Source organism: Heptranchias perlo, chromosome 27, assembly GCF_035084215.1.
Source record: "Heptranchias perlo isolate sHepPer1 chromosome 27, sHepPer1.hap1, whole genome shotgun sequence".
NCBI lineage: Eukaryota > Metazoa > Chordata > Chondrichthyes > Hexanchiformes > Hexanchidae > Heptranchias > Heptranchias perlo.
Genome location: NC_090351.1, coordinates 11,423,008 through 11,446,880, shown reverse-complemented (window position 1 = coordinate 11,446,880; position 23,873 = coordinate 11,423,008). Strand labels below are relative to the sequence as shown.

The 23,873-nt window shown below is 42.3% G+C and overlaps 1 protein-coding gene and 1 long non-coding RNA gene across 7 annotated transcripts in view; one reads left to right on the top strand and one right to left on the bottom strand.

The window, feature by feature from the left end:
- Positions 1-5,169: 5,169 nt before the first annotated feature.
- On the bottom strand, positions 5,170-14,279 carry LOC137344397 (ADP-ribose glycohydrolase OARD1-like). 6 transcript variants are annotated; one of them, XM_068007319.1, is made up of 7 exons: positions 14,249-14,279; positions 12,572-12,764; positions 11,867-11,937; positions 10,012-10,165; positions 9,050-9,108; positions 6,616-6,728; positions 5,170-6,205 (listed from the first exon to the last, which is right to left on the bottom strand). In XM_068007319.1, the coding sequence occupies exons 2-7, from the start codon at positions 12,681-12,683 to the stop codon at positions 6,088-6,090; spliced, it is 627 nt and encodes a 208-aa protein (XP_067863420.1). In that variant the 5' UTR covers positions 12,684-12,764; positions 14,249-14,279; the 3' UTR covers positions 5,170-6,087. The 6 variants fall into 6 exon arrangements, with proteins under 6 accessions (XP_067863420.1, XP_067863419.1, XP_067863422.1 ...); XM_068007318.1 differs by lacking the exon at positions 14,249-14,279 and adding an exon at positions 13,926-14,149; XM_068007321.1 differs by lacking the exon at positions 14,249-14,279 and adding an exon at positions 13,926-14,149 and having other exon boundaries at positions 11,867-11,934.
- The window catches only part of LOC137344398 (uncharacterized), a 60,498-nt gene continuing 50,593 nt past the window's right edge, over positions 13,969-23,873 (top strand). Inside the window, exon 1 of the long non-coding RNA XR_010968345.1 lies at positions 13,969-14,171. This is a non-coding gene — a long non-coding RNA (uncharacterized lncRNA). The remainder of the gene's footprint in view (positions 14,172-23,873) is intronic.

The window sequence follows — 23,873 nt, the reverse complement described above, 5'->3', positions numbered from 1 at the left end:
TTATCACCATTTCTACTCATACATTGTCTTATTTAAAAATCAGAATGGAATTCATACTAATAAAGAGCAATTTACATTAATAAACAATATGTACAACAGCTATAACAAACTCTCTAATAGACCAATGCATTTGTTATGACATGCATTGTTTAAGTATTCCTCATTAGTAAAAGTGGTCACTCCCTCAGTATGTTGTTGCTATGGCCGACGGGGACTTTTGTTTAGAGGGGCTGTGTAAATTGCTCTCACTATGTTCTGCCTTCTGAAGGATTCCATGGTGCCATCCAACGTGGAGCTGAGCAGTGCTTCAATATATTTAAATCAATAGTGATTTACTTTGCTTAATGGAGGTATCTTATATATGGGAATATTTAATTTCCCTCAGGCTGTTCCAATTCTTGGTCTCACTGCAACATCCACACTGAGATCTTTGTCATCTCAAATTAACTAGTATATATAGATCAAGGATATTCAAAAATATGGCAAATCACTCTGATTTGCACTTATATTTGTTATTCACTGGTATGGACCTGAAGGTTTGAAATGGGCTGTTCTTGGTTCTGTTGCCTCATTGTTGGATAACTTCTAAATCAGACTGAGAATTGTTAGTACCTAGTTGTTGAGATATGTTACAGGTCATCAAATCAGAGGCCACAGCTGCTGAGTTGTGGAAACAGGTTAGTGAGGTATGTTTGAGTGCAAACGTGATTGTCATGGGGCATTTTAATCTACTGGGAACTGGGAGCAGGAGCAAAGAAATTTACTTTCTGTACATTTTAATAGACTGCTTTTTAAACCCAGAGAGTGAAGAAGCACAAGAGGTGACTCAATCTGGTGTTGTGTACCAAACCAGAGATGATTAAAGTTAAGTTTGTTCAATGAGTTTGGCATGTTTCTCTCTATTGATAAGACAAGTACAGTTAAGACTCTTAATTTTAGGAAACAGATTTTAGGGGAATGAAGAAGCAGTTAATGGAGATGGACTGAAATAGATTGTTAGGAGAAGTGGGATAATTTCAAATGCACAATGAAAGAATTAAAGTTAACTTATGATGCTGGGTAAGAAACATAATAGGAAACATTGGGCAACAAAGGAGATAATTCAAGGCATCTGGCAGCTAAACTACAAGGAGAGACTGCACAAGCTGAGTTTGTTACATTACAGAAGACTGAGATGGGATTTTATTCAGGTAGTCAAGATCCTTAAGGGCATCAATAAGGTGAACCCTGAGAAACTTGTTATCATGACCCCAACAATAATAATGAAGGGTATGATCTGAAGCTCAGAAAAGGAAAGGTGAATGGACATCTCTAGATATAACTACTTTACAGAGGGTACTGAATGTTTGGAATGAACTGCCCTGGGAAGCAACCAAAGTTGTTGCATGAGTATCTGTAAGAGGGAGTTGGACAGGTATTTGGCATGAAATCAATTGAGGGAGATAGGCAGTGAACTGTGTATTCTGTTTCTGAATGCTGGGTCAGGCCAATGGAATAAATGTTTTTGTTCCTATCAGCAACTTGATGCCAATTAATGGTAACATGGATTTAAACTTTGTATGTAGGCCCAAGTCTCTCTATTATGCACTTATACTGCCCATTAAGACCAAAAAATCTGAACACTCCTGTATTATAAAAATGTTTAATAAAATTTAACATTTCGAATTAACTCATTGCCTTTGATCAAGCATACCCCACACCCCTGCTTATTTCTAAGTATGCTTGCTTCACCTAGGAGGGTGTGTTTACGAGTTTGTGGTTTCTCTAACTGTATCATGACCCCATCAAAGTGGTGTATTGGCCACAGGGTACCATAAACAAAGGGTGACTGTTCCTACCTAAATTGGGACATGCATGAGATATCACAGAAGGTAGTTAATTTGGATCATTTGGCAACCGTAACTGAACATTAAATTGATATTGGTTGAGAAGGGGGAATGAAGTATTAAAGATACAGTAACAGGACTTAGTGTTCCTTGAAGTAAGGGATCAGTAGGCGGAAGCTCATGTCTCCATAGTCCTACATGGACTCACTGGGGGCGAGCTTGATGTTCTTGACATTTGTACGGTTTGAACAGGAGATGCAGGCAAATCATAGACATTCTATTAAAATATTAGCCCCTCCATCATAGAGCTTGCCGAACCCACAAATGATTATATTTTGAAATATAAAGGAAACCTACTTTATTTCATAAAATTTAAAGATACAGAGTTCAATGTAAAAGGACACAATTTCAAGCAATATAGTTTGAACCAATACAGTGTGATGGGTTCTCTACTAAGGACAAATGTCCAGTTCACATTATATAACCTCCTGTGCATGTCTATACAATCATGGAACTGAGGAAGAAAACTCACAGTACATATGCCAAGGGCAGGATTTATCATTTGCCTCAATAAACAGACTGATAATACCCATCACAACATTTACGTTTCACTGCGAACTCCTCTGGAAATGCTAAGTGGCTACAAACCAGGTATTTGCTCAATAGACATTACTTGCATTGGAATGTCACAGAATTTACTTGAAAACAGCTGTACCATCAAATGATAACTTGTGTTTGCAGTCTTCATACAGTACAAACTGTGGATTCCAGGTTCTTATACAAAGTAATCTGGTGGCATAATAAGCCTCACAAACTTGCAATGCTACCATCATTGAGGTAAACTTAGCTGGCCCATCAATGTTTTGATTCTTATTAAAAAAGTTCTTATAAAAAAGAACAAAATAAACTTGTATCAGTAAAGCTATGTCCTCAAGGCTCCAGTGCACACAATGATGGATAGCTCTCATCCTTGTAATCTCAATGCAGATTATTCCACACTAGACGAAGGGATAGGGTGGTACTGAGTTAGTGCAAATTTGCACTATCATTTTGTCCATTTGTGCAGTTCCTTTATCCTGGCGAATTACTCCAACAGCTGGTTGGGTTTCTATATTCAGTCCCTCTGCACTAATTCAACATTTCCAAGGTGTAGCTATAGTTCCCCTAATCTACATCACCTTTTACAGTACACAGTTGAAATCCTATCTTCAATAATAAGTCATGACATCATACATATAGCATTCTAATTTACTTTAATAAAAAACATTAAAATCATTAAGTACATGAGGCTTGCACTAAATGCTCAACCCCAGAGGACTGAAGGGCTTTTCCAGCCTTTTCCTTTCACACCATGTCTGTGAGTGCAATAAGGTAAATGTTGAAAAGCAGGGACAGACTGAACCGAATTTCACCTTGGTTCTAAGATGGCAACAACTCACCACTTCTGATATCAAGGGGGACAGAGGCAAAGGGTGAGTTCAAATTTAATGGAACAATGAGCTAAGTAGCTTATTTCATTCATAAAACTCTCCAGGGAATTTCTTGCAGGGATTTGTTTATCAGTACCAATTACAGGGAGAGGCTGTACCACAGAGCCAACACAACAAACGGCCATTTTCTTCAAAATCACGAAGGATCTAGACAAAGTAAATAAAGAGAAACTGTTCCCACTGGCAGAAGGGTCGCAAACTGGAGGACACAGGTTTAAGGTGATTGGCAAAAGAACCAAAGGTGACATGAGGAGAAACTTTAACGTAGTGAGTGGTTAGGATCTGAATGCACTGCCTGAAAGGGTGGTGGAAGCAGGGCTAATTGTGGCTGTCAAAAAGGAATTAGCTAGGTACCTAAAAAAGCAGAAAAATTTGCAAAGCTACAGGGAAAGAGTTGGGGAGCAGGACGAGCTGGATTGCTCTTGCAGAGAACTGGCTCGCTCTTGCAGAGAGCTGGCTCAGGCTCAATAGGCCGAAGGGCCTCCTTCTGTGCTATAAACCATTCTGAACTATTCCAAAGCTTGCTCCACCTGAGTAAATCACCAAGTCATTTCAGGACAGTAGTGGCTCTGCTCTCACCAACCCCCCCTCCCCCCAACCAAAAACATAACAAGAGTTGGAGTTTTAGAAGGCTTCAGGAATAGCACAAATCAAAGCAAAGTCCACGATTCTGTGTATTTTATAAATACGCTTTCTAAATACCATAGAAATTTGCAGAGAATCAGCTCTTCAGCAATCACAAAATAGTGCGAGTTAAAAAATTAAAGTCTTTGAAAGAGCTAAAATTCACAGACGCATGAATAAATTACACTTCAGCTACACTGTAACCTGGGCATGAAAGGATGCGTCCAAATAAATTTGATCCAACACTATCAGGACTAGTCATGATGTGGAGATGCCGGTGATGGACTGGGGTTGACAATTGTAAACAATTTTACACCACCAAGTTATAGTCCAGCAATTTTATTTTAAATTCACAAGCTTTCGGAGGCTTCCCCCTTCGTCAGGTGAACGATGTTTTCACATCGTTCACCTGACGAAGGAGGAAGCCTCCGAAAGCTTGTGAATTTAAAATAAAATTGCTGGACTATAACTTGGTGGTGTAAAATTGTTTACAATTATCAGGACTAGAATGACACACCAGGCAAGGGCTATTCATATGTAGCAGCAAGAAGCTTCATTACAGCCTGAGATGATCACAAACTAAGTTTACAAACAAAAAAATTAAAACTCATGGGCTATCTTCAAATTTAAAACCAGCAGTAATATATTTTAAACACATCTAACGAACTTGTTGCAAAACCCACTTTCTAGATTGTTTTGCTGTTATCATTTACACCTCTAGACCCAACTTTTGTTTACTGTCCCATTATCACCCCCTCCTTGCCCTGCACCATCATCCCTTTTGTCATTTAATCACTCCTGCCTTCCATCCTATCCCTTTGTGCTTTCCTCTCCCTCCTCCTGGCCCCGTACTTGCATAAAAACTGTTAAGTCTCAAACTTCTTCGAGTTCTGATGAAAGGTCATAGACCTGAAATGTTAACTGTTTCTCTCTCTACAGGTGCTGCCTGACCCACTGAGTGCCTCCAACATTTTTTTCTATTTCAGATTGCCAGCATCCTGTAGTATTTTGCTTTTGTTACAGTATCACACTGGTTGGTTGTGCAGTTTTCCCATAAATTCCATCTTTTCAATTGTAATCCTGCAGGATTCTGATGAACATCCTCTAATTCTGTGCCACAGTCAGGTTTTTAAAAAAGATTATTTTGTGTAGTGTGCACTGATGGTATAATTGAGTGTACTGGGCAGGAAGGTTACCAAGCCTTACAGTGCAGGCAACTGAACACATAATTAATACTGAATCATTGAGTTTATTACTAGCAGTTGAACCCTAATCCAGACACTAAATTTTGACAATGGTTCATTCAGCCCATTTGAAGCCTTTGTCAGTTTCCAATTGTGTCCAGGATCATAACTATAACCATATTAACATCAGACCATCAAAAATCAGTTGTGTCTTCATTGTGTCCAAGTACATGCATTCTCTACATTAAAAAGACTTTGTGTTGACCCATTTGGGGGGTAGATTTTAGTCTTCACCTCCTGGGTAGAGCATACATTGGAAAGCCTGATGGAGGTCTGCATATTGGTAACAGAATCCGCTCGATTTTCCTTGCATTAGTTTCAATGCAGAGAACATTCAGCGGGTTTTGTTATTGGTGTGCAAACCTCCTTGGCAGAGTACCCCAAAAATCAATGTCTAAACCGCAGAAATGAAGTTAACTGATATGTTGAACTGCAATAGTAAAAAAAAATTTCAGCAAACTCAACTCCATAAATTGTTTACAAACCCATGTCCATTGCAAATGTTAAGAAAAGCACAAGAAACTTAGACATTAAGGACATATGAGCAGGTAAATTTAAATAAACACTTTGTTTTATCAGTGACAAACTCAGGGGGGAAAAATTGTTGAACTTCCTGAGGCCGTGTGTGAGCGAAAGCCAAAGAATTCTTGAGAACAGAATTTGGCTAATAGTGAAAAACAGGCACTTCTGCTTTTCTTTAAAAAAGGAAAATTTCATCCATCACATCTTAAGTTAAATAACCTTCATTTACAAATAAATTCATTTACTTAATAGCTTCAAAATCTGTTTGAAATAACTTGTTATTTATAGTTGATTCTATGGTAAGAATTCAACAATCACCCAACAATTGATTGGGTCTATCCCCACATTCTATTTGCATAGAATACTTGTGCTAAGAGGTAACTAACATGTATAACTTTCCAAAGAGTACACAGTGATTATAATATCCGTGTTCTTAAAGACTTCTTCAATTGTCACAGCAACTTTGTTCCACTTCAGCTTGTCCAGTCCGCATCCGATCCTGCAGGGAAAACAGTCATACCCGTTAACAATGCAGTCCATCCAGGTCCCATGGTGATGCAGAACTTGATAGACTACAAAACCCCCAAAGCCCAGAATAGTGATGGTTTGACAACTCCAGCACAATTGCGCTGTCAGTGCTAGAGATGAGATAAGTTATGTTCAATCTTCAGGGTTCTGGGCATCAATGGGCTGAAAAAAGGTCTGGGAACCTTTTGGCCAATTGGATGCTATGTCAGATGCAGCTGCCACCTCCAATCATTTAATGACAAGATGAATCTATATTAATATGTAAAAGGTGCTCAGCTAAGTAAAGTTTAAAAGCACCTCGTATTCGTATATTTCTCAATTTTTCTTTAAAATAAACTGTAGCAAACTGATACAAAACAAACTCAACTTCCCCAACATTACCTAGGCATTGAGATGTGTGTGACTCCATTTTTCAGGCAGTGTTGCTTCATGGCCTGCAGGCTGCTCTGCAGACTGTCATAAGTTGGCTTGTGTGAGGCCCTCTTTTTAGTGATCTGTGGAAGAATCAAACCACTTAATATCAACCAAGTATTCACAACCTAATTGTCCCTTGTAACTCATACTATGAGATATATATGATGGAGGAGACGAGGGTATTAGATATTTGTTGTTTCTTGAGTTGAAAGGCAGAGTTATCGTGACTAATTAGTTTAAAAAGTAAAAATTTCTAACTGGGCATTGCAGAAGATTAACACATAGCTGAACACAAGTTTAATTTAAAAGCAGCTTTTTGCATTCTTAGTATGGCTCGAGTCAGAACAGAAGATGATTAAATTTTATGAAATGAATACAGTACCTTCAACAGAAATTTTACACCATGATGAAGCACAAACTAGTTTCATAGTTTAGTTCCTACCCCTCATCACTATTAGTACTCAAATTTCACACTGCATTGCTATGGGTGGAGCAATGTGGAATTTAAAGAGTTTGCAACGGTGCTATAGCCACTGAGGATTCAGTATAGCAAAATACGGTAAAACTTCCTGCAGTAGCAGAAACCATTCCTTCCTGGCATTGTCAGATTGAAATATTAATATGGCAATGCAGTGATGTTTAGGGCCATGGCACTACTATTTGAACTTACTGTTACTGTCCTGGCCAATATTTATCCTTCAACCAAACACCAACAGATTATCTGGTCATTATCTCATAGCTGTTTGTGGGACCTGCTGTATACAAATTGGCTGCTATGTTTCCTACATTACAACAGTGACTACACTTCAAAAGTACTTCATTGGCTGTGAAGCCCTTTGGGACGGCCAGAGACTGTGAAAGGCACTACATAAGTGCAAGTCTGTCTTTCTTTTATTCTCACTCAAAGTATCAATGCGAATTGTAACAAACTTGTCCATGGTATTTAGCACAATATTTAAATTCAATTGCCTGTAAATTTGAAAACCTGCCCCACATTAAGTGAACATACAGAGCCAGAGAATTGTGGCACGCTCAAAATGTGCCACTCCTCTGCTGTGTCTCAGGCTATCTTAAATGATTGTTCGAGAAGCAGTCAGACCCAAACACTATGCTTGTATCCAATTGGTAATTAGAATATTTTCTGTATAAATGTTGTAAATTTTATTACAAGTGAGCAACAAAGCTATCAATAACATGGTGATAAATATCATCCACCAACTATATACAAAAATAAGCCCTAAATTTCTAACAATGATCCAAACCTCGCCCACATGGAAATAATCTCTTTATCCACCCTATCAACTTACATAAGAACATAAGAAATAGGAGCAGGTCATACAGTCCCTCGAGCCTACTCCGCCATTCAATCAGATCATGGCTGATCTTCGACCTCAATTCCACTTTACTGCCTGATCCCCATATCCCTCAATGCCCCTAGAGTTCAAAAATCTATCCATCTCAGCCTTGAATATATTCAACGACTCAGCATCTACAGCCCTCTGGGGTAGAGAATGCCAAAGATTCACAAGCCTCTGTGAAGAAATTCCTTCTCATCTCAGTCTTGAATGGCTGACCCCTTATCCTGCGACTATGCCCTTAATCATCTTAAACACTTCAATTAGATTACCTTTTAATCCTCTATACTAGAGAATACAAACAGAGTCTATGCAACCTAATAATTTAATCCTTTTAACCCCAATATCATTCTGGTGACTCTGCACTGCATCCCTCCAAGGCCAATATATCCTTCCTGAGGTGCAGTGCCCAGAACTGAATGCAGTACCTCTTACAATCCAGGGTAGTTTCTGTCCACCTCCAAAACTTAAGACTACTTTGTATGGTGTTTATTGGGGAAGGTGTCAAGAAGATACTGCAACTTTAAATTGTTTTATATTTAAGTTGCCTTAGATTTGGACATTTAAAATAAAAAAAGGTACTGATGAGTAAATGGGAACTAAAGCTTATTTAACATCAAATCAGAACACAAATGCATTGTTACTGATTTAAACAGCTGAAGGTTACACAAAGCAGTAACAGGCATGTGAGCAACAGATAAGAATCTGTGAGTGCACTGGAGTCTGAAGGTTGAAGACATTACAGTTAAGCCTGGAGCCTCTCCAAACTTAGTCCATGAGCAACTCTATTTTTAAAATGGTGGGACCCCCGATTACTGTATTTTTAAAATGGAGTTTTTCTTCTGGTTATCAAAGAAAATAGAACAGATACTTCAGCACACATCACAAACCTGGTACAACATTGTACTGTATTTTGGAAAACCAAAGAAAATGTAGTTTCAAATGGGCTTAAAAAATGTATTCTGCATCTTTCAAAGAATTTTAAACCATTCAAATGGTGATCAATTCCATTACTTAAATGATTAAAATATTCTCCTCTTCATTACCAAATAGTAAATGTATCTTTGTTTCATCTGCAGCACTGCCACATCCCCAATCTTCTTGTCTGTGGAGAAAATCACCAATTTAAAAAAAAAATGGTCATTTTAGGTAAATGCCTTGCAAAGATGTGACAAGAGGATGGATAAAATGATACACCTCATTACATTAACAAATCAGGAAGGGAGACAATAGATTTAGGAAAGGAGGTAGATTAAGGACCATTAATGAGGTCCATCTCTTTCAATTATAGAAACAATAAACTTTCCATTTATTGTGTTAACCCCTTAGAATGTGCAGGCTGTTATGTAAAAAGGAGCTAACCCACCATTTCATTGCCATGAAACCCTAAAAAAAAACAGTAGTGACATGTTTACAGTGGACACTTGCTGTACAATTCAGGCAGTGCAGGTATAACAAAAGAAGCATTGTCCCAAGATTGGGTATAGTATTGATTTGTCGATTGGTTGCTAGACAGTTACTGAGGGAGGAGCCAAGTCAATTCAAATACAAACATGCGATTTCTTAAGATATGTTTGATTGTTAAACTCTAAAATCTGCCAGTTATTCAAATTCTTCTGGTGACAGTTTGAGGGATTTATCAGCCTGTCTTTTTCCAATCATTGAGTTTAATGAGCCTTTGAAGTTGGACTGGAACCTCAAAATAAGTCAAAGACAATTTCTATAGTTTGTAAGCAAAAGATTAAAAACTATAATCATAGTTTTAGCACAACTGAATTATTTGAGGAGCTAGTACAGCATAACTATTAGAAATTTATATTTCTGCTAATTTTTTGGGGGATGAATTATGTGCACATATCATTGCTGGAGAATGGAGTACACTTCCACTTCTGAAAGAAGTTATTAATTTTTAAAGAATTTGATGTGGAGCTACAAACTGATAAGCTGGCCAACATACCAATGGTAAAAGTAATGAAACTTTACTTCTCTTATAACTTTAATCTCTTACCCTGATTCTGCAGCTCCTTAACAGATTGAAACAACTTCTTGAAGACTACTGCTATCCCTGCCCCCATACGACAGTCTTCACTGATGCAGTGTGCCAGTGCGTTGTCCTCTGGACACGTGAACAGATCACCAGTCACATAATGGATCTTAAAGCTCTGTAGTGGCCAATGAGACATTGTTATGTACTTGTAGTACATGGAACATTTGCTATTCCTCCCCCCACCCAAGGAAGTATTTTTCTTAGTTGAGTATATTCCCCATTGAAAGCATTCATATAGCTTAAACAAATATTAAAAAGGGATATTGCCATCTGACAAAGCAAGTGAACAAATAGGAATGAGAAAAGGCCCATCAGATCATTAAGCTTACTCAGTCAATTAAGTATATGCTATGGTCAGATTTATTGGTAGTGGGCCATCTTTTTTGGACTCTCAGGCAAGGTTTTAAAAAAAATTAGTTCATGGGATCTGGGCGTCACTGGCGAGGCCAGCATTTATTGCCCATCCCTAATTGCCCTCGAGAAGGTGGTGGTGAGCCGCCTTCTTGAACCACTGCATCCATGTGGTGAAGGTTCTCCCACAGTGCTGTTAGGAAGGGAGTTCCTTCATAGTCACTGGGTCAAAATCCTGGAACGCCGATATATTTCCAAGTCGGGATGGTGTGGGACTTGGAGGGGAACGTGCAGGTGGTGTTATTCCCATGTGCCTGCTGTCCTTGTCCTTGTAGGTGGTAGGGGTCATGAGTTTGGGAGGTGCTGTCGAAGAAACCTTGGCGAGTTGCTGCAGTGCATCCTGTGGATGGTACACATTGCAGCCACAGTGCGCCGGTGGTGGAGGGAATGAATGTTTAGGGTCATGGATGGGGTGCCAATCAAGTGGGCTGCTTTGTCCTGGATGGTGTTGAGCTTCTTGAGTGTTGTTGGAGCTGTACTCATCCAGACAAGTGGGCAGTATTCCATCACACTCCTAACTTGTGCCTTGCAGATGGTGGAAAGGCTTTGGGGAGTCACTCGCTGCAGAATACCCAGCCTCTGACCTGCTCTTGTAGCCACAGTATTTATATGTCTGGTCCAGTTGAGGTTCTGGTCAGTGGTGACCCTCAGGATGTTGATGGTGGGGGATTCAGCAATGGTAATGCCGTTGAATGTCAAGGAGAGGTGGTTAGACTCTCTCTTGTTGGAGATGGTCATTGCCTGGCACGAATATTACTTGCCACTTATCAGCCCAAGCCTGGATATTGTCCAGGTCTTTCTGCATGCGGGCACGGGCCGCTTCATTATCGGAGGGGTTGCAAATGGAACTGAGCATTGTGCAATCATCAGTGAACATCCCCAATGCTGACCTTATGATGGAGGGAAGGTCATTGATGAAGCAGCTGAAGATTGTTGGGCCTAGGACACTGCCCTGAGGAACTCCTGTAACATTGTCCTGGGGCTGAGATGATTGGCCTCCAACAACCACTACCATCTTCCTTTGTGCTAGGTATGACTCCAGCCACTGGAGAGTTTTCCCCCTGATTCCCATTGACTTCAATTTTACTAGGGCTCCTTGGAGCCACATTCAGTCAAATGCTGCCTTGATGTCAAGGGTAGTCACTCACACCTCACCTCTGGAATTCAGCTCTTTTGTCCATGTTTGGACCAAGGCTGTAATGAGGTCTGGAGCAGAGTGGTCCTGGCGGAACCCAAACTGAGCATCGGTGATCAGGTTACTGGTGAGTCAGTCAATGACACCTTCCATCTGCAGAGGACTGCAGATATCTTTTGAACTATACCAGGTGAAGAACTATTAGCTTCAGGAGAGGAGCAGAACAAAAAAGTGTGCAGAGTATTTGTTGAGTGACATCCATACACTCACATTGTCCTCTGGTGGTTTGTCTGTGGAATTTGCCATTTCACTCATTTCAGTTCCTTTTGTGCTTCTACCTGCTAAACACAGCAAAATAAACAGACTTTTAACTGCAACATTCTCCTTCCAGTTCCTACCTTCTGCCAATGCCTTTCTGTAATCACCTGCCTCTACGGTCAGTCTGAAGGACTGAAATGTTCCACTCTGGTTCATCGCTCCACCATTGACAGTCACGCCTTCAGCTGCCTAGGCCCTAACCTCTGGAATGCCCTCCCTACAGCTCCCTCCCCTCCTTAAAACCAAGCTTTTGGTCACCGGTCCTAATATCTAATGAGGCTTGGTATTGAATTTTGTTTGATAACACTCCTGTGAAGCACCTTAGGATGTTTTATTACATTAAAAGGTGCTATATTAATACAAATTGTCGTTGTACATTTACATGTTCTGTAGATTACTGATGAAACCTCCAATTTGTCCTCTGTGGGAAAGGGCACATTTGTTGGGAGCTCCTTCAGACAAAGACTTACATTGGGAACTCTTGTATGGAGAATCAAAAATGCGAATGTACACCGTAGCTCTAAACTTGGACTTTTTGCAAGGAAGTTCAGGAGAACTTACTTCAAACTTATATTGTTGACAACAGAATCACTAGCACTGCAATTCTCTCAACAGGCCAACAAATACTAAAAAAATCAAGCAAACATACATACATACCAGCCATCAGTTGGTTTGCTAAGAAAAACCAGCATGGACAAGATGCCTCTCCCCTCAGCACTGCTCCTATCCAAGTCCCGCCTGCTAATGGAAGTGATTCTGACCACCACATGGGTGGGAATTCTCATAAGAATAGGAGTCCCCACCTACAACAAGACCTTGCATTTATAATCAAAAGCAAAATACTGCAAATCTGAAATAAAAACAGAAAATGCTCAGCAAGTGAAGCAGCATCTGTAGAGAAAAGACATTAACATTGCAGGTCAAAGACCATCAGAACTGGAAGATGTTAAAGAGTTAACATCTTGCATTTATAATAGCACCTTTCATGTCAACAATGTCCCAAAGCAATTATATTGAACTGCAGTTACAATTGTTATGTAGGCAAATGCAGCAGCCAATTTACATCCAGCACAATCCCACAAACAGTAGAGAGATAAATGATCTGTTAATCTGCTTTAGTGGAGCAATGTTGGCCAGGATCCCAAAAGAACTCCCTTGCTCTTTGGTTAGTGCTGTGGGATCTTTTACATCCCCCTGAACAGGTAGATGGGGCCACAGTTTAACATCTCATGTTAAAAAAAAACTCCAAAAATGCAGCACACCCTCAGTACAGCTGAGGTGTCAGCCTAGAATATGTGCTGAATACATTGTAGAGAGGCCTGAATCCTTCTGACTTAAAGGCAAGAGCTCTACCACGGAGTTAAGATAACACTTGCAGTACAATACAGTATGCAGCAGTCCAAATCACTTCCATTAGCAACAGGACTCAGGTATTAGCAGCACTGAGGAGAGTCAGGGGAATGCAGAGCAATGAAGGATGAAGGAAAGAAGGAAACAGATAGTAAAGGGGAAATGAAAGGGAGTGGGAGGTGGTCCAAGCTGTATTCAGCAAGGAAGGAAGAAAACAAGGAGGGAGAATACTAGCATTAACTGATATGGCTGTGGGGGAAAATACACCATCTTGAACCAGAGAGGGGCAGAAGAGTACCAGGTTGAACTGGTTTGAGGGGAAAGGAATGCCATGATTAGCTTTAAATTAGGGCCATTCTTGAGTTGCTAGCTTTCTGGGACTACATCAGCACTTGCTGGTTTTCTGTGTTGCCTGTATGAAGTGGGGTGATATGACACTGAACAGTTAAAAGAGGCAGTGTTTGTAATTGCAAATTGGATTCCATCAGTTACATGGTTTTGATACTATTAGATCAGTGCACCACAAATCATATTACACAAAAAAAATGCAGTAAGCCTGACAAAAACAGCCAAATAATTTTACCAGAATGGAGCATAAACCCATTTAAGAGCCACTAGAGTGACTGCATCACTTATTGAAACTGCCCAACAGGCTTCTCACCGTAAACTTCAGGTCAACTGGATTTAACGTCGGAGGATGTTTAATGCCGTTACTGTCGTCACAAAGGGAGGCAGTGGGCAGGGACGGGGCTCGGTTACCCCGGCAACAGGCGGCGGGCCTGCGCCCATACGAACAGGGGCAGTGCCAAGCAGCCCCCGCTCCGGATCCGGCCCTGTGGACGTGATGATCGGCCGGCCTCATACTCGGTGAGAGGCTCCGGATCCAAGCCGCGCCTGGTTGTATCCGGTACATTACAATCATTATTTATAGGGTCTAGGGTAGCAGCGCAGCGATCGCTTCCCGTGTTAGAGGCCGCCCCCTACCTGTGGGCACGGGATCCAGCGGCGGGACTGGCGGCCCTGTCACACGACAGATAAACCCGGCTGGATCACGTGTGCATCCATCTCTCGACCAGAAAAGCCCATTCATTCCTCTGATGGTTTCCAGCTGCAGTTTGAACCTTCCCATGCTTTTTTTTATTTGGCAATTTAATCGTTCAAACTTTTGTCACTTTTTTTTCTTCTCTCCCTTTTTTTTAGAGGGGCACAACTGATAAAACCCAATCCACAAAAACAATAAAGGGTCAAATTAAATCATAATGTTATTACTGTTATCCACTATGAACTCTAGTCCTTGCGGTGCCCACTGATCTTGGCCTCAAGTGTACCGGCGGACACGGCGTGCTCCCTCTCCAGGGCCACGTGGGGGCAGACAAGGTCGTGGAAGAGTGGCAGGCAGACAGAGCGACCACTCCCATGGGCCGAGTCCAACCTGGACCTGTGGAAGGCCACCTTGGCCAGGCCCAGGAAGAGACCCACGAGACCCATCAGGAGCGTGGGACTGAAGTGGAGCCAGAAGTTGAGGAGCAGCCCTTCAAATGGTGGAAGAGGGGCTGCAAACTCTCACACTCCCTGTAGATATGAGACACAGACTCATCCAGGTCACCAAAGTCACAGGCAGCCTGGGAGACTTTTGTCACTTTTATTTTTAAGGGACACAACAAATAAAACCCAAATCGTAAAAAAGGACAAAGGAAACATCAAATTAAATCATAATGTTATTACTAGTGTTGACAATGCACTCCAGTCCCTGCGGTGCCCACCGGTCACAGAAGGCCTCACATGTACCAGCAGACACTGCGTGCTCCCTCTCCATAGACACAGACTCACCCAAGCCGCAAAAGTCACAGGCGGCTGGGAGACTTTTGTCACTCTTTGAGCATTAATATTATCCATTTTTAGTTTTTGCTACTTTAAAGCATTGTATCAAGTGTCACCCCTGAGTCTGTCACTCTTAGAAACACAGCTCCATATGGATTTGCTTTTTTAAAAAACTAATGCTGCTCAGTTTGTTGGGTTAGAACCTTGGTTAGACCAGACTTGAGTACTGTGCACAGTTCTGGTCTCCATATTATAAAAAGGATAATGAGGCACTGGAGAAGGTGCAAAAAAGATTTACAAGGATGATACTAGAACTGAGGGGTTATATCTATCAGGAAAGACTGAACAGGCTGGGGCTCTTTTCTCTAGAAAAGCGAAGGCTGTGGGGTGACCTAATAGAGGTCTTTAAGATTATGAAAGGGTTTGAAAAGGTAGATGTAGAGAAGATATTTCCACTTATGGGGGAGACCAAAACTAGGGGCCATAAACATAAGAGTCACTAATAAATCAAATAGGGGATTCAGGAGAAACTTCTTTACCCAAAGATTGGTTAGAATGTGGAACTCGCTACCACAAGGAGTAGTTGAGGCGAATAGCATAGATGCATTTAAGGGGAAGCTAGATAAACACATGAGGGAGAAAGGAATAGAAGGATATACTGATAGGGTTAGATAAAGTAGGGTGGGAGGAGGCTCGAGTGGGGCATAAACACTGGCACAGACCAGTTGGGCTGTTTCTGTGCTGTACATTCTATGTAATTCTATGAAAACAGCAAGGGCTAACTTCCGCTTGATGCTCCACGTGTGCCAGCTGCATCTCTCAGTAGTCTTGCTGAGGTAATATTGGGATAAGGTATTCAGTAGTTTTGCTGAGATTGGGTCTTTCAATCTACGGAGTAAGGTATGGGCAGGGATGAACTTGCATCCGATTCCCCATGGCACAACAATAGTACTGCCACACATAGTGCCACAGGACTATCCTCGGGCCCGGTTAGTGTGAGAGTCAGGTTCATGCAAATGCAGATGGACTTTTCTCTCAGAGGGAAAACACTTCATAATTGCTATAATTCCAACAATGGTATTGATCTTTTTGAGCAGCCTGGGAAAGCTTTGCCTCTCAACTCTCAACCTTTTGCGATTATGGGAGAAATTGATAAAGGGGAAAAAAAAAATTTAAAAAATGGAAAAGAAACAAAGCAGCTACTTAACATGCTGAACGGCAACTCCAGTTGGTGATGATGCTCACCATCACATTTTACTGAAATCCTCAGAGTCTCCTCTTGGATGGGTTCTCCCATTGTCTGTCTCCATCCTGCATAAAGTTTAAGTCTCTTTCCTCCAGTAATATCTGTAGTACTGGGGAAAAGAAGTTCTAAAGTGAACATTTTATTTTTCAAAAATCACCAATTGGTAGATAGGGCTTTGAAACACTAGTTTGAGGGATTTATGCAGCCCCCTAGGATTTAAAAAATTGAAGTGTTTTAATTGTCGTACTAGAGGAAGACAAGGCAGGAAAAACACAGGTTTTAGAAGCGACTCAGTAAAAGCAGAAAAATACAGTCCTGGATCAAAAGTTACAAAATGTTTACTGGAGGAGTAATGACTGAGTATCTTCTCATAACAAATTCACTTTATCCACTGGTCATAGCCAGCAGATAGAGAGGAGAGCTTCACCCCAGTAGTCTGGGCCAGATTTGAACCCAGCTTTCACATGAGCAGACAGTGTGCTAACATATTATAATATCCAGCCTCTTTGCTGTTGATGCTGTTTGAAGTTCCAGCATTACAGCAGTGCTGTTTTCCCTCTCGGATTGTCTCTGGCCTGCACTAGACAGTTTAAAAATACAAAGGTTGCAACAGATTTTCCAGCTCCTCCCTATGCTTCCAGCAAGTTATAAAAGGTAAACCGGATATAAAAAACTTTTAAAAATTGAAGACTCATTTTTGGCTTATGCCTTTGTCTTTCGATACAGAGACATAAATTTTAATCAGTAAAAAAAAACAAAAGAACTGAGTTAATGATTTACCCCTCCCCTGCCCATCTGATTTTGGACTTGGCAAGTGGTGGAATGAAGTCTGCAAGCACCAGAAAAAAACTTTCACACTTTGGTGTTCAGTGATGGATTAAGATACATAGATATTGTATTTATAAATGACAGATATTTTGGTGTCTAGACACTGAAACAATTTACAAATCATGTAAATTGATTAGCCCTTTTTTGATAAAACAAATAAAAGATCTAATTTTTCCTGGTGTGAAGGGAAAGATTTTAAAAGGCTAAAGAACCTATTAATTCTTGGCAGTTGTCTATCACCATGAAAACAATGCAACTGGTGGACAAAACATTATAGATGTCTTTTACTTTGGTCTCAACAGCTGATTATACAATTATGGTTTAATAGTCAATGTGGTTAATCAGTACCAGGTTGTGAAACCTTCTGCTGAATGTACAGCCTACTTTCTGTACTTCCATCAAACTAGTTATACACTGGAGCAATTTGCAAATATCAGTTCCAGGACATGGGACAATATCTCAGAGAGGTCTTCTCAATGAGGAGCCACCTCCAAATACTGACATTAAATCGCTCTAAGGCTTTGATTTCCTTGTTCAGTTCTCATTGTTTGTTCACTGTCTGAAGAGGAATCCGCAGACCAACCTGAATGACCCTGATATGTGGGTGTTCTTCAGCCTGCGGACTGAGTCCGTACATCATGTGAGTGGAATTGACATTAATTACTGGCTAATATGTTTTTTCTGTTCCATAGCATGGACTTATAAAAACAATTACATAAAATATTCCATTAGCACAATTTATCTGTACAAAATATTGATCATATTGCTGGGAGTTGTAGCTGCAGTGATAATAGAAAGGTAGAAGCACCTTATAAGATTTGGTGGCTATTTCTGTTTAGGGTGCCCTTGAATTGAATAGATAACATGGACAATGCAATTTGGGTCATGACTGGAAACAGTCATTCTCCAGTTGTTAGAGGCAAGCACATTCCTGAGATAAAAAATGTATATTCCACTTTTATATTTGGCCCTACTTGTCTGCATTTGGTGAATAGGATTCCATTTGAGATACATATATACTCAATATTCCAGAGTGCACTTGTGGTTTCTATCCATAAAAGGGAGACCTGGTGAACCTGAAAATCTAACTGATATCAGTGGCTGTTAAGGTGGTTTCTCATGTTGTCACAGTACACATATCTGATGCTCTAAGGGCCTACAGAAAGGATCAGGCTATTATTTGCTCTCATGAGGAATGTGTAGGGTAGGTTGTGGTTTTATAAAAGATTATAGGGGATTGTAAAGCTCAGGGGGAATCCATTTATACTGTTTTCATTGATTTTTGCAAGACTTTTAACCTAGGTTAAAGGCTATATATAAATGCAAGTAGTTGTTGTTGTTATGCCTCATAAAGCCCTCATGGAGAAACTGGATACAATCTTGGATTTTATCTGGATACGTACGGCAACTCCAGGATCCTTGCAAGGTTAAATGGGAAATTCACTGAACCTATTTCTGTCAAAAGAGGAATGAGACAAGATTGTCCAGTGTCACTCATTGGGTTTCAAAAATTTCTAAATCTGACTAAAACCACATCTTTTCATAGTTTAGTTTTTCCTTACACTACAGTTGACGGAATATTAGGGCTGATTCCATGATTGAGTGCTCCCGGTGAGGAACGGCACTCACAAGCAGCGCTGGTCGGAAAATTAATAGATGGAAAATCAGAGACTGTGAGCCCACAATTTCCTGATTAGCAATACCAGCGAGCGCTGTTTCTCGCTGGAAGTGTATGATTGGGAAATCAGCTCTATTGGGTATACCTGAAGCTTAAATTAGAGCAGGTTCACGTTCCACTGCACTCTCAGTGTAACTACTGGTTTTCACATGTCATAGAAAAGGCCACCAGGTATCGCTTTTCACTGAAAGCTGGGGCCGGATTGCAAAATGTGATCCTCAAAACAACTCGCAAAATCCTATGTAGTAAAAACAGAATTTAATCTATTCAGCAGTGGCCCTGTTCAAAGGCTGGAATTCAACACTGTGTTTGAGTGGCTGGTTGTTTTTGAGTTGGCTTTTTTTGAAACTGTTTGTCAGCTTTCCTGGGTTTTTTGGGTTGACATGGCTGTCTACTTCAAACTGAATATTCAAGGAGAGAGCTGAAGCACTCACTCAGAGATACAAAACATTTAAATTCTTTTTAGGAGTGTCATTGTCTTGCTCCCGACTCGGAACCCTCCAATCCAGTTTTTGTCCCACCCACAGCCTGAAACTGCATGTAGAAAAGACATCTGTTGTGATTGTGATTGGTCCTTGCCATCCTTCCTTATCCTCCTTGGCCCCACTGCTACTTTCAACACTGCTTGATCTTTCCACCGTCCTCCAAGTAACCCCACTGCAGCTCACCTCCGTGCCACTGCTGCCTCTTGTTCCAGTCCTACCTGTTGCACTGTAAACATTACGGAGGCCATTCTTCGATTTTGAACTTGAGACAGGGAGCCTCACCCACTGGGAGTGCCTTTCAGAAATTCATGTGTATACTGCAATAGATTTTCTGATAATTTGAACCAGGGGCCGAAAGAAAGTGTGCCCCTTGTGCTCAAATCTCCGATATGTACTCCCAGCGGATGAGGCACCCTGCAGGAAGTGTAAAGTTGGAAAATTACCCCTCACATTTCATCCAACAGCTTCTCCTCCTGTGCCTGCACAACAACCAATGTATCCTAGTGCTCCGTCCTTGGCCCCTTCCTCTCCTTCATTTATATGCTACTGCTGGGTGACCTCATCAAGAAGCATGAGGTGCTTATGACACCTAGCTCTACTTCACCATTGACCCCAAGGCCATTACTACATTATTCAATTGTAAACAATTTTACAACACCAAGTTATAGTCCAGCAATTTTATTTTAAATTCACAAGCTTTCGGAGGCTTCCCCCTTCGTCAGGTGAACGATGTGAAATGAAATCCTCGAAATTATTCAAGTGCCTGTCTGACATTAAGCCCTGGGATGAGCCAAAATTTCCTCCAACTAAATATCAACAAAATGGAAGCCATCCTCCTTGGCACTTGAAAGCACCTATGTGCCTCTGGCCTCTTCGACTGCTCCAACCTGATCTCTGCTTCCTTCTCAGATACAATCTGTTACCAAGATTACTTTCTTCCAAAACCTTACCTGACTGCTCTACCTCACTCCACTACTGCCAAAACACTAGTCCATGTCTTCATCACCTGGAGACTCGACTTCTCCATTGCTCTCCTTGCTGGCCTCCACCCTCCAGGAACTACCAATCATTCAGAACACCGCAATCCGTGGCCTCACCTGCACTAAGTACTACACTCCCAATACCGCTGTTCTTGCAAAGCTCCACTGAATCCCCATGCCTCAGTGAATTGAGTTCAAGGTCCTTATCTTTGCCTTCCAAATGCCACCAAAGCCTCACCTTTCCCAGTGGTCTTGCCTAGCCATATATCCCTGTGTGCATCCTCAGCTCTTCTGAAACAAAAGCAAAATACTGCGGATGCTGGAAACCTGAAATAAAAACAGAAAATGCTGGAAAACACGTAACAGGTCAGGCAACATCTGTGGAGAGAGAAAGATAGTTAACGGGCATAATTTTAACATGGCGGTGGGAAGTCAGCATTGAGGGGGGGAGGTGCATGGGAAACTTGGAAAAAATTTCTGCGCTTTGGCTTGAGTGATTGTGACTAAATTGAAGGCCCTTAATGTAAGTTCCAGGTTTCGGGTCTCCCAGCTACACAGTGGGCATACAGCTCACCCGGATGACGTGCTGTGAACTAGAGTATTTAAAGGGCCATTGCAACCATGGATTTTGAGGGAGAAAGGAGGAATGTGCAGAGATGCAGCATCAAAGGAGTAAGGCAGCTCCCCACTTTAACAACTCTTCTCTTGACTTGCTACTGGCTGGTGTGAGGAGCAGGAGGGAAATACTGTACCTGGCTGATTGGAGGAAGTGTCCTGCCTCTGCCATCAAGAAGGCATGGCTGGAGGTGGCAGAGGAGCTGAGCAGCAGGAGCATGGTGGCAAGGTCGTGGGTACAGTGCAGGATGCGCTTTAGTGACCTAATCAGGTTAGAAAAAGTCCGTACAGTTACTGATTTATCCACACCCTGTGGGGTACATTACCCCTCACTATGTCTTGCCAAGCATACTCTGTTACATCACTCCTCATATCCACTTAAGGCTCGTTATCAAACTACCTTCACTTTCTGTGCATTTCCTCACCTTCCCATTTGTGAACCCACCACTCCCACTCACCCCAATCCTGATGCAATGTGATGAATCTGTCTGATACTCTCTGATGCATCTGTTTCATTGGCAGCCTCACCCAAAGCAATGCATCCCTCGAGTAAACACGTCACCTTCGCTCACTCACATGTCTGATCTTTCTCCCCTTGTAGGAGAAGTCAGTGCAAAATGCACAGGAGAGGAGTAGGTCTGGAGGGTGCCACAGCAAATAGTGCCCCTGACAGATGCAGAGGAGGAGGCCTTGGATCTGGGCTGCACAGTTGAATGCCTGGCCGTCGGAGATGGTGAGACTGGCAACCTGCAAACGGCCAGTGACAGATCTTTAACATCCCTCACACACATCAAGAATTGATGTTATCATTGATTGACCTGTAGCACATCTCAGTATGCTCACTGGAAACTAACTTCTGCGATGATTGTTAATATTGTTTTATGTTCCCTTCCGGGGCCTTCAAGAATTGATGATGAGGCACGTGCCATGGAAGAGGGCGATTCCTCGGAGGAACTCCATGCCTCTGAGGGTGCACCATCTCATCACATCCAGCCGATGCCCAGCGTAGATACTCACACCTCGGTGGGTCCTGTTAGGCAGATAGTTGGGTTGTCACCTGGTGATTCACCACTCTCAATTGAGCACAAGCAGACACTGGTGGCAGGAGCAGCTGTGGAGAGTCCGCGTCGGTGGGCTCTGCTCATCTGGACATAGATGCTGAACCACGGGGGCCATCGTTGAGAATGAGAATGACAGAGTTACAGCTGCACCTTTGCGAAAATGTGCCACGCACACTCTCCATAATAGCGGAGAGGATGGAGGAGTCCAACTCCATCGCTAGTGGATTGGTGGCGCAGGTAAGTGTGGGAATGTCTGTGATGGAGAGAATGGCAGCCTCCATTGAGCTTCAAGCACAGCTCTCAAATGAGTCCATTCAGGCCATGACAATGGCTATTCAGACTCTGAATGCTAACGTGTCTGCTGCCTTAAACAGGCAGAAGGATACTTTAGCCGTGGCCTTAGAACACGTCACACATCTGCTCCAAACTGCTGTCCAGCAGAGTGGTAGGAATGATGTGGCCTTGGCCCAGGAGAGATGATGGCGAAAGGGGACATGGAAGTGGGGACTCCACTCAAAGCACACCCACCTCTCACCCGTTGTCCCCCCTCAACCAGTAGCCATCATGTTGCCTCCTCTCCTGATGGCTGAGTCTGCCTTTGCACAGGTGCAGGTGGAGCAGTCTTTGGCGGGGCTCTCACGGGCTCCAAAACCCAGAGGTCGTAGGTCGAGAACATCTTAGCAGTCAGGGGCTGCACCACGTAGAAGCAGTAGGAAGAGGAAGGCTAAGGTTTTGTAATCACCAAGGGCATGAACAAGGGTGTCTGACGCAATGTCATATTTTTCATTTATGTTTGTTTTTTGTTAAATGCACATTATATGTTATTATCACCACCACTGCCATGTCTTGTCCATTTTTGAGTCCCTTTTGTGAAAGCGCCCTTTCATGTGCTTCATCATGAACGCCAAAACTTGATGCCACCCCATGGGTGCATTTACAATGAGTGTATGTGTGGTTGAAGGACTGTTTTGTGCGAGCGGGAGGGCTGGTGTTGGCGGTGGTTGTTCCAGGCAGTCTGACTAGTTCACCATCTTCACTTTGCAGACCTCCCTATGAGAACCTATTCAATACGAGTGACTCACGGGCAGCCACGTTCGCCACTGCTCCGGCGATGGGTCGCCCATCTTTGTCCTCCTCCTCCTTCTCATCGTCTTCTTCAATGTTGCCGGCGGATAAGGATGCTTCATGAGCGCATTCGAGCTCCTCCACCTGTAACCCTCTCTATTGAGCGATGTTGTGCAGGACGCAACAAACGACTTATTAATCTGCACACCCTTGCTGGCGAGTACTGAAGGGCTCCCCCCGATCGATCTAGGCACCAGAAGCGCATCTTCAGCATTCCTATGGCTTGTTCAATGACAGACCTGGTGGTGATGTGACTGTCGCACCCCTGCAGTGCCTCGTTGGTGGGACAGGTGTCATGAGCCACGTCTGCAGGGGGTATCCCTCGTCTCCAAGGAGCCAGCCCTTAAGTCTGTCTTGTGCATGGAAGAGGGCCAGGATGTTGGAGTTGGACAAAATGAAGGAATCATGGCAGCTGCCAGGGAATTTGGCACACACCTGTAGAACCCTCCTCCGGTGGTCGCAATCCATCTGCGCATTGATGGAGTGAAATCCCTTTCAGTTGATGAATAGTCCTGGCCCATATGGAGGTCCTCGGATTGCTACGTGTGTGCAATCAATTGCGCCCTGCACACGTGGGAAGCCAGTGAGAGAGTTGAAACCCACTGCCCTCTCAGTCTGGCTGATGTCGTCACAGTGGAAGCTGATATTGCCAGTTTGAGGGGGTCCAAAATATAAGTAAATATGTCTGAACACAAGAATTCTGAGTGCGAACAAGGAAATTTCAGTCTAAACACAAAGAACTCCCAGCCAAAGGTTTGTCTGAGGGAATT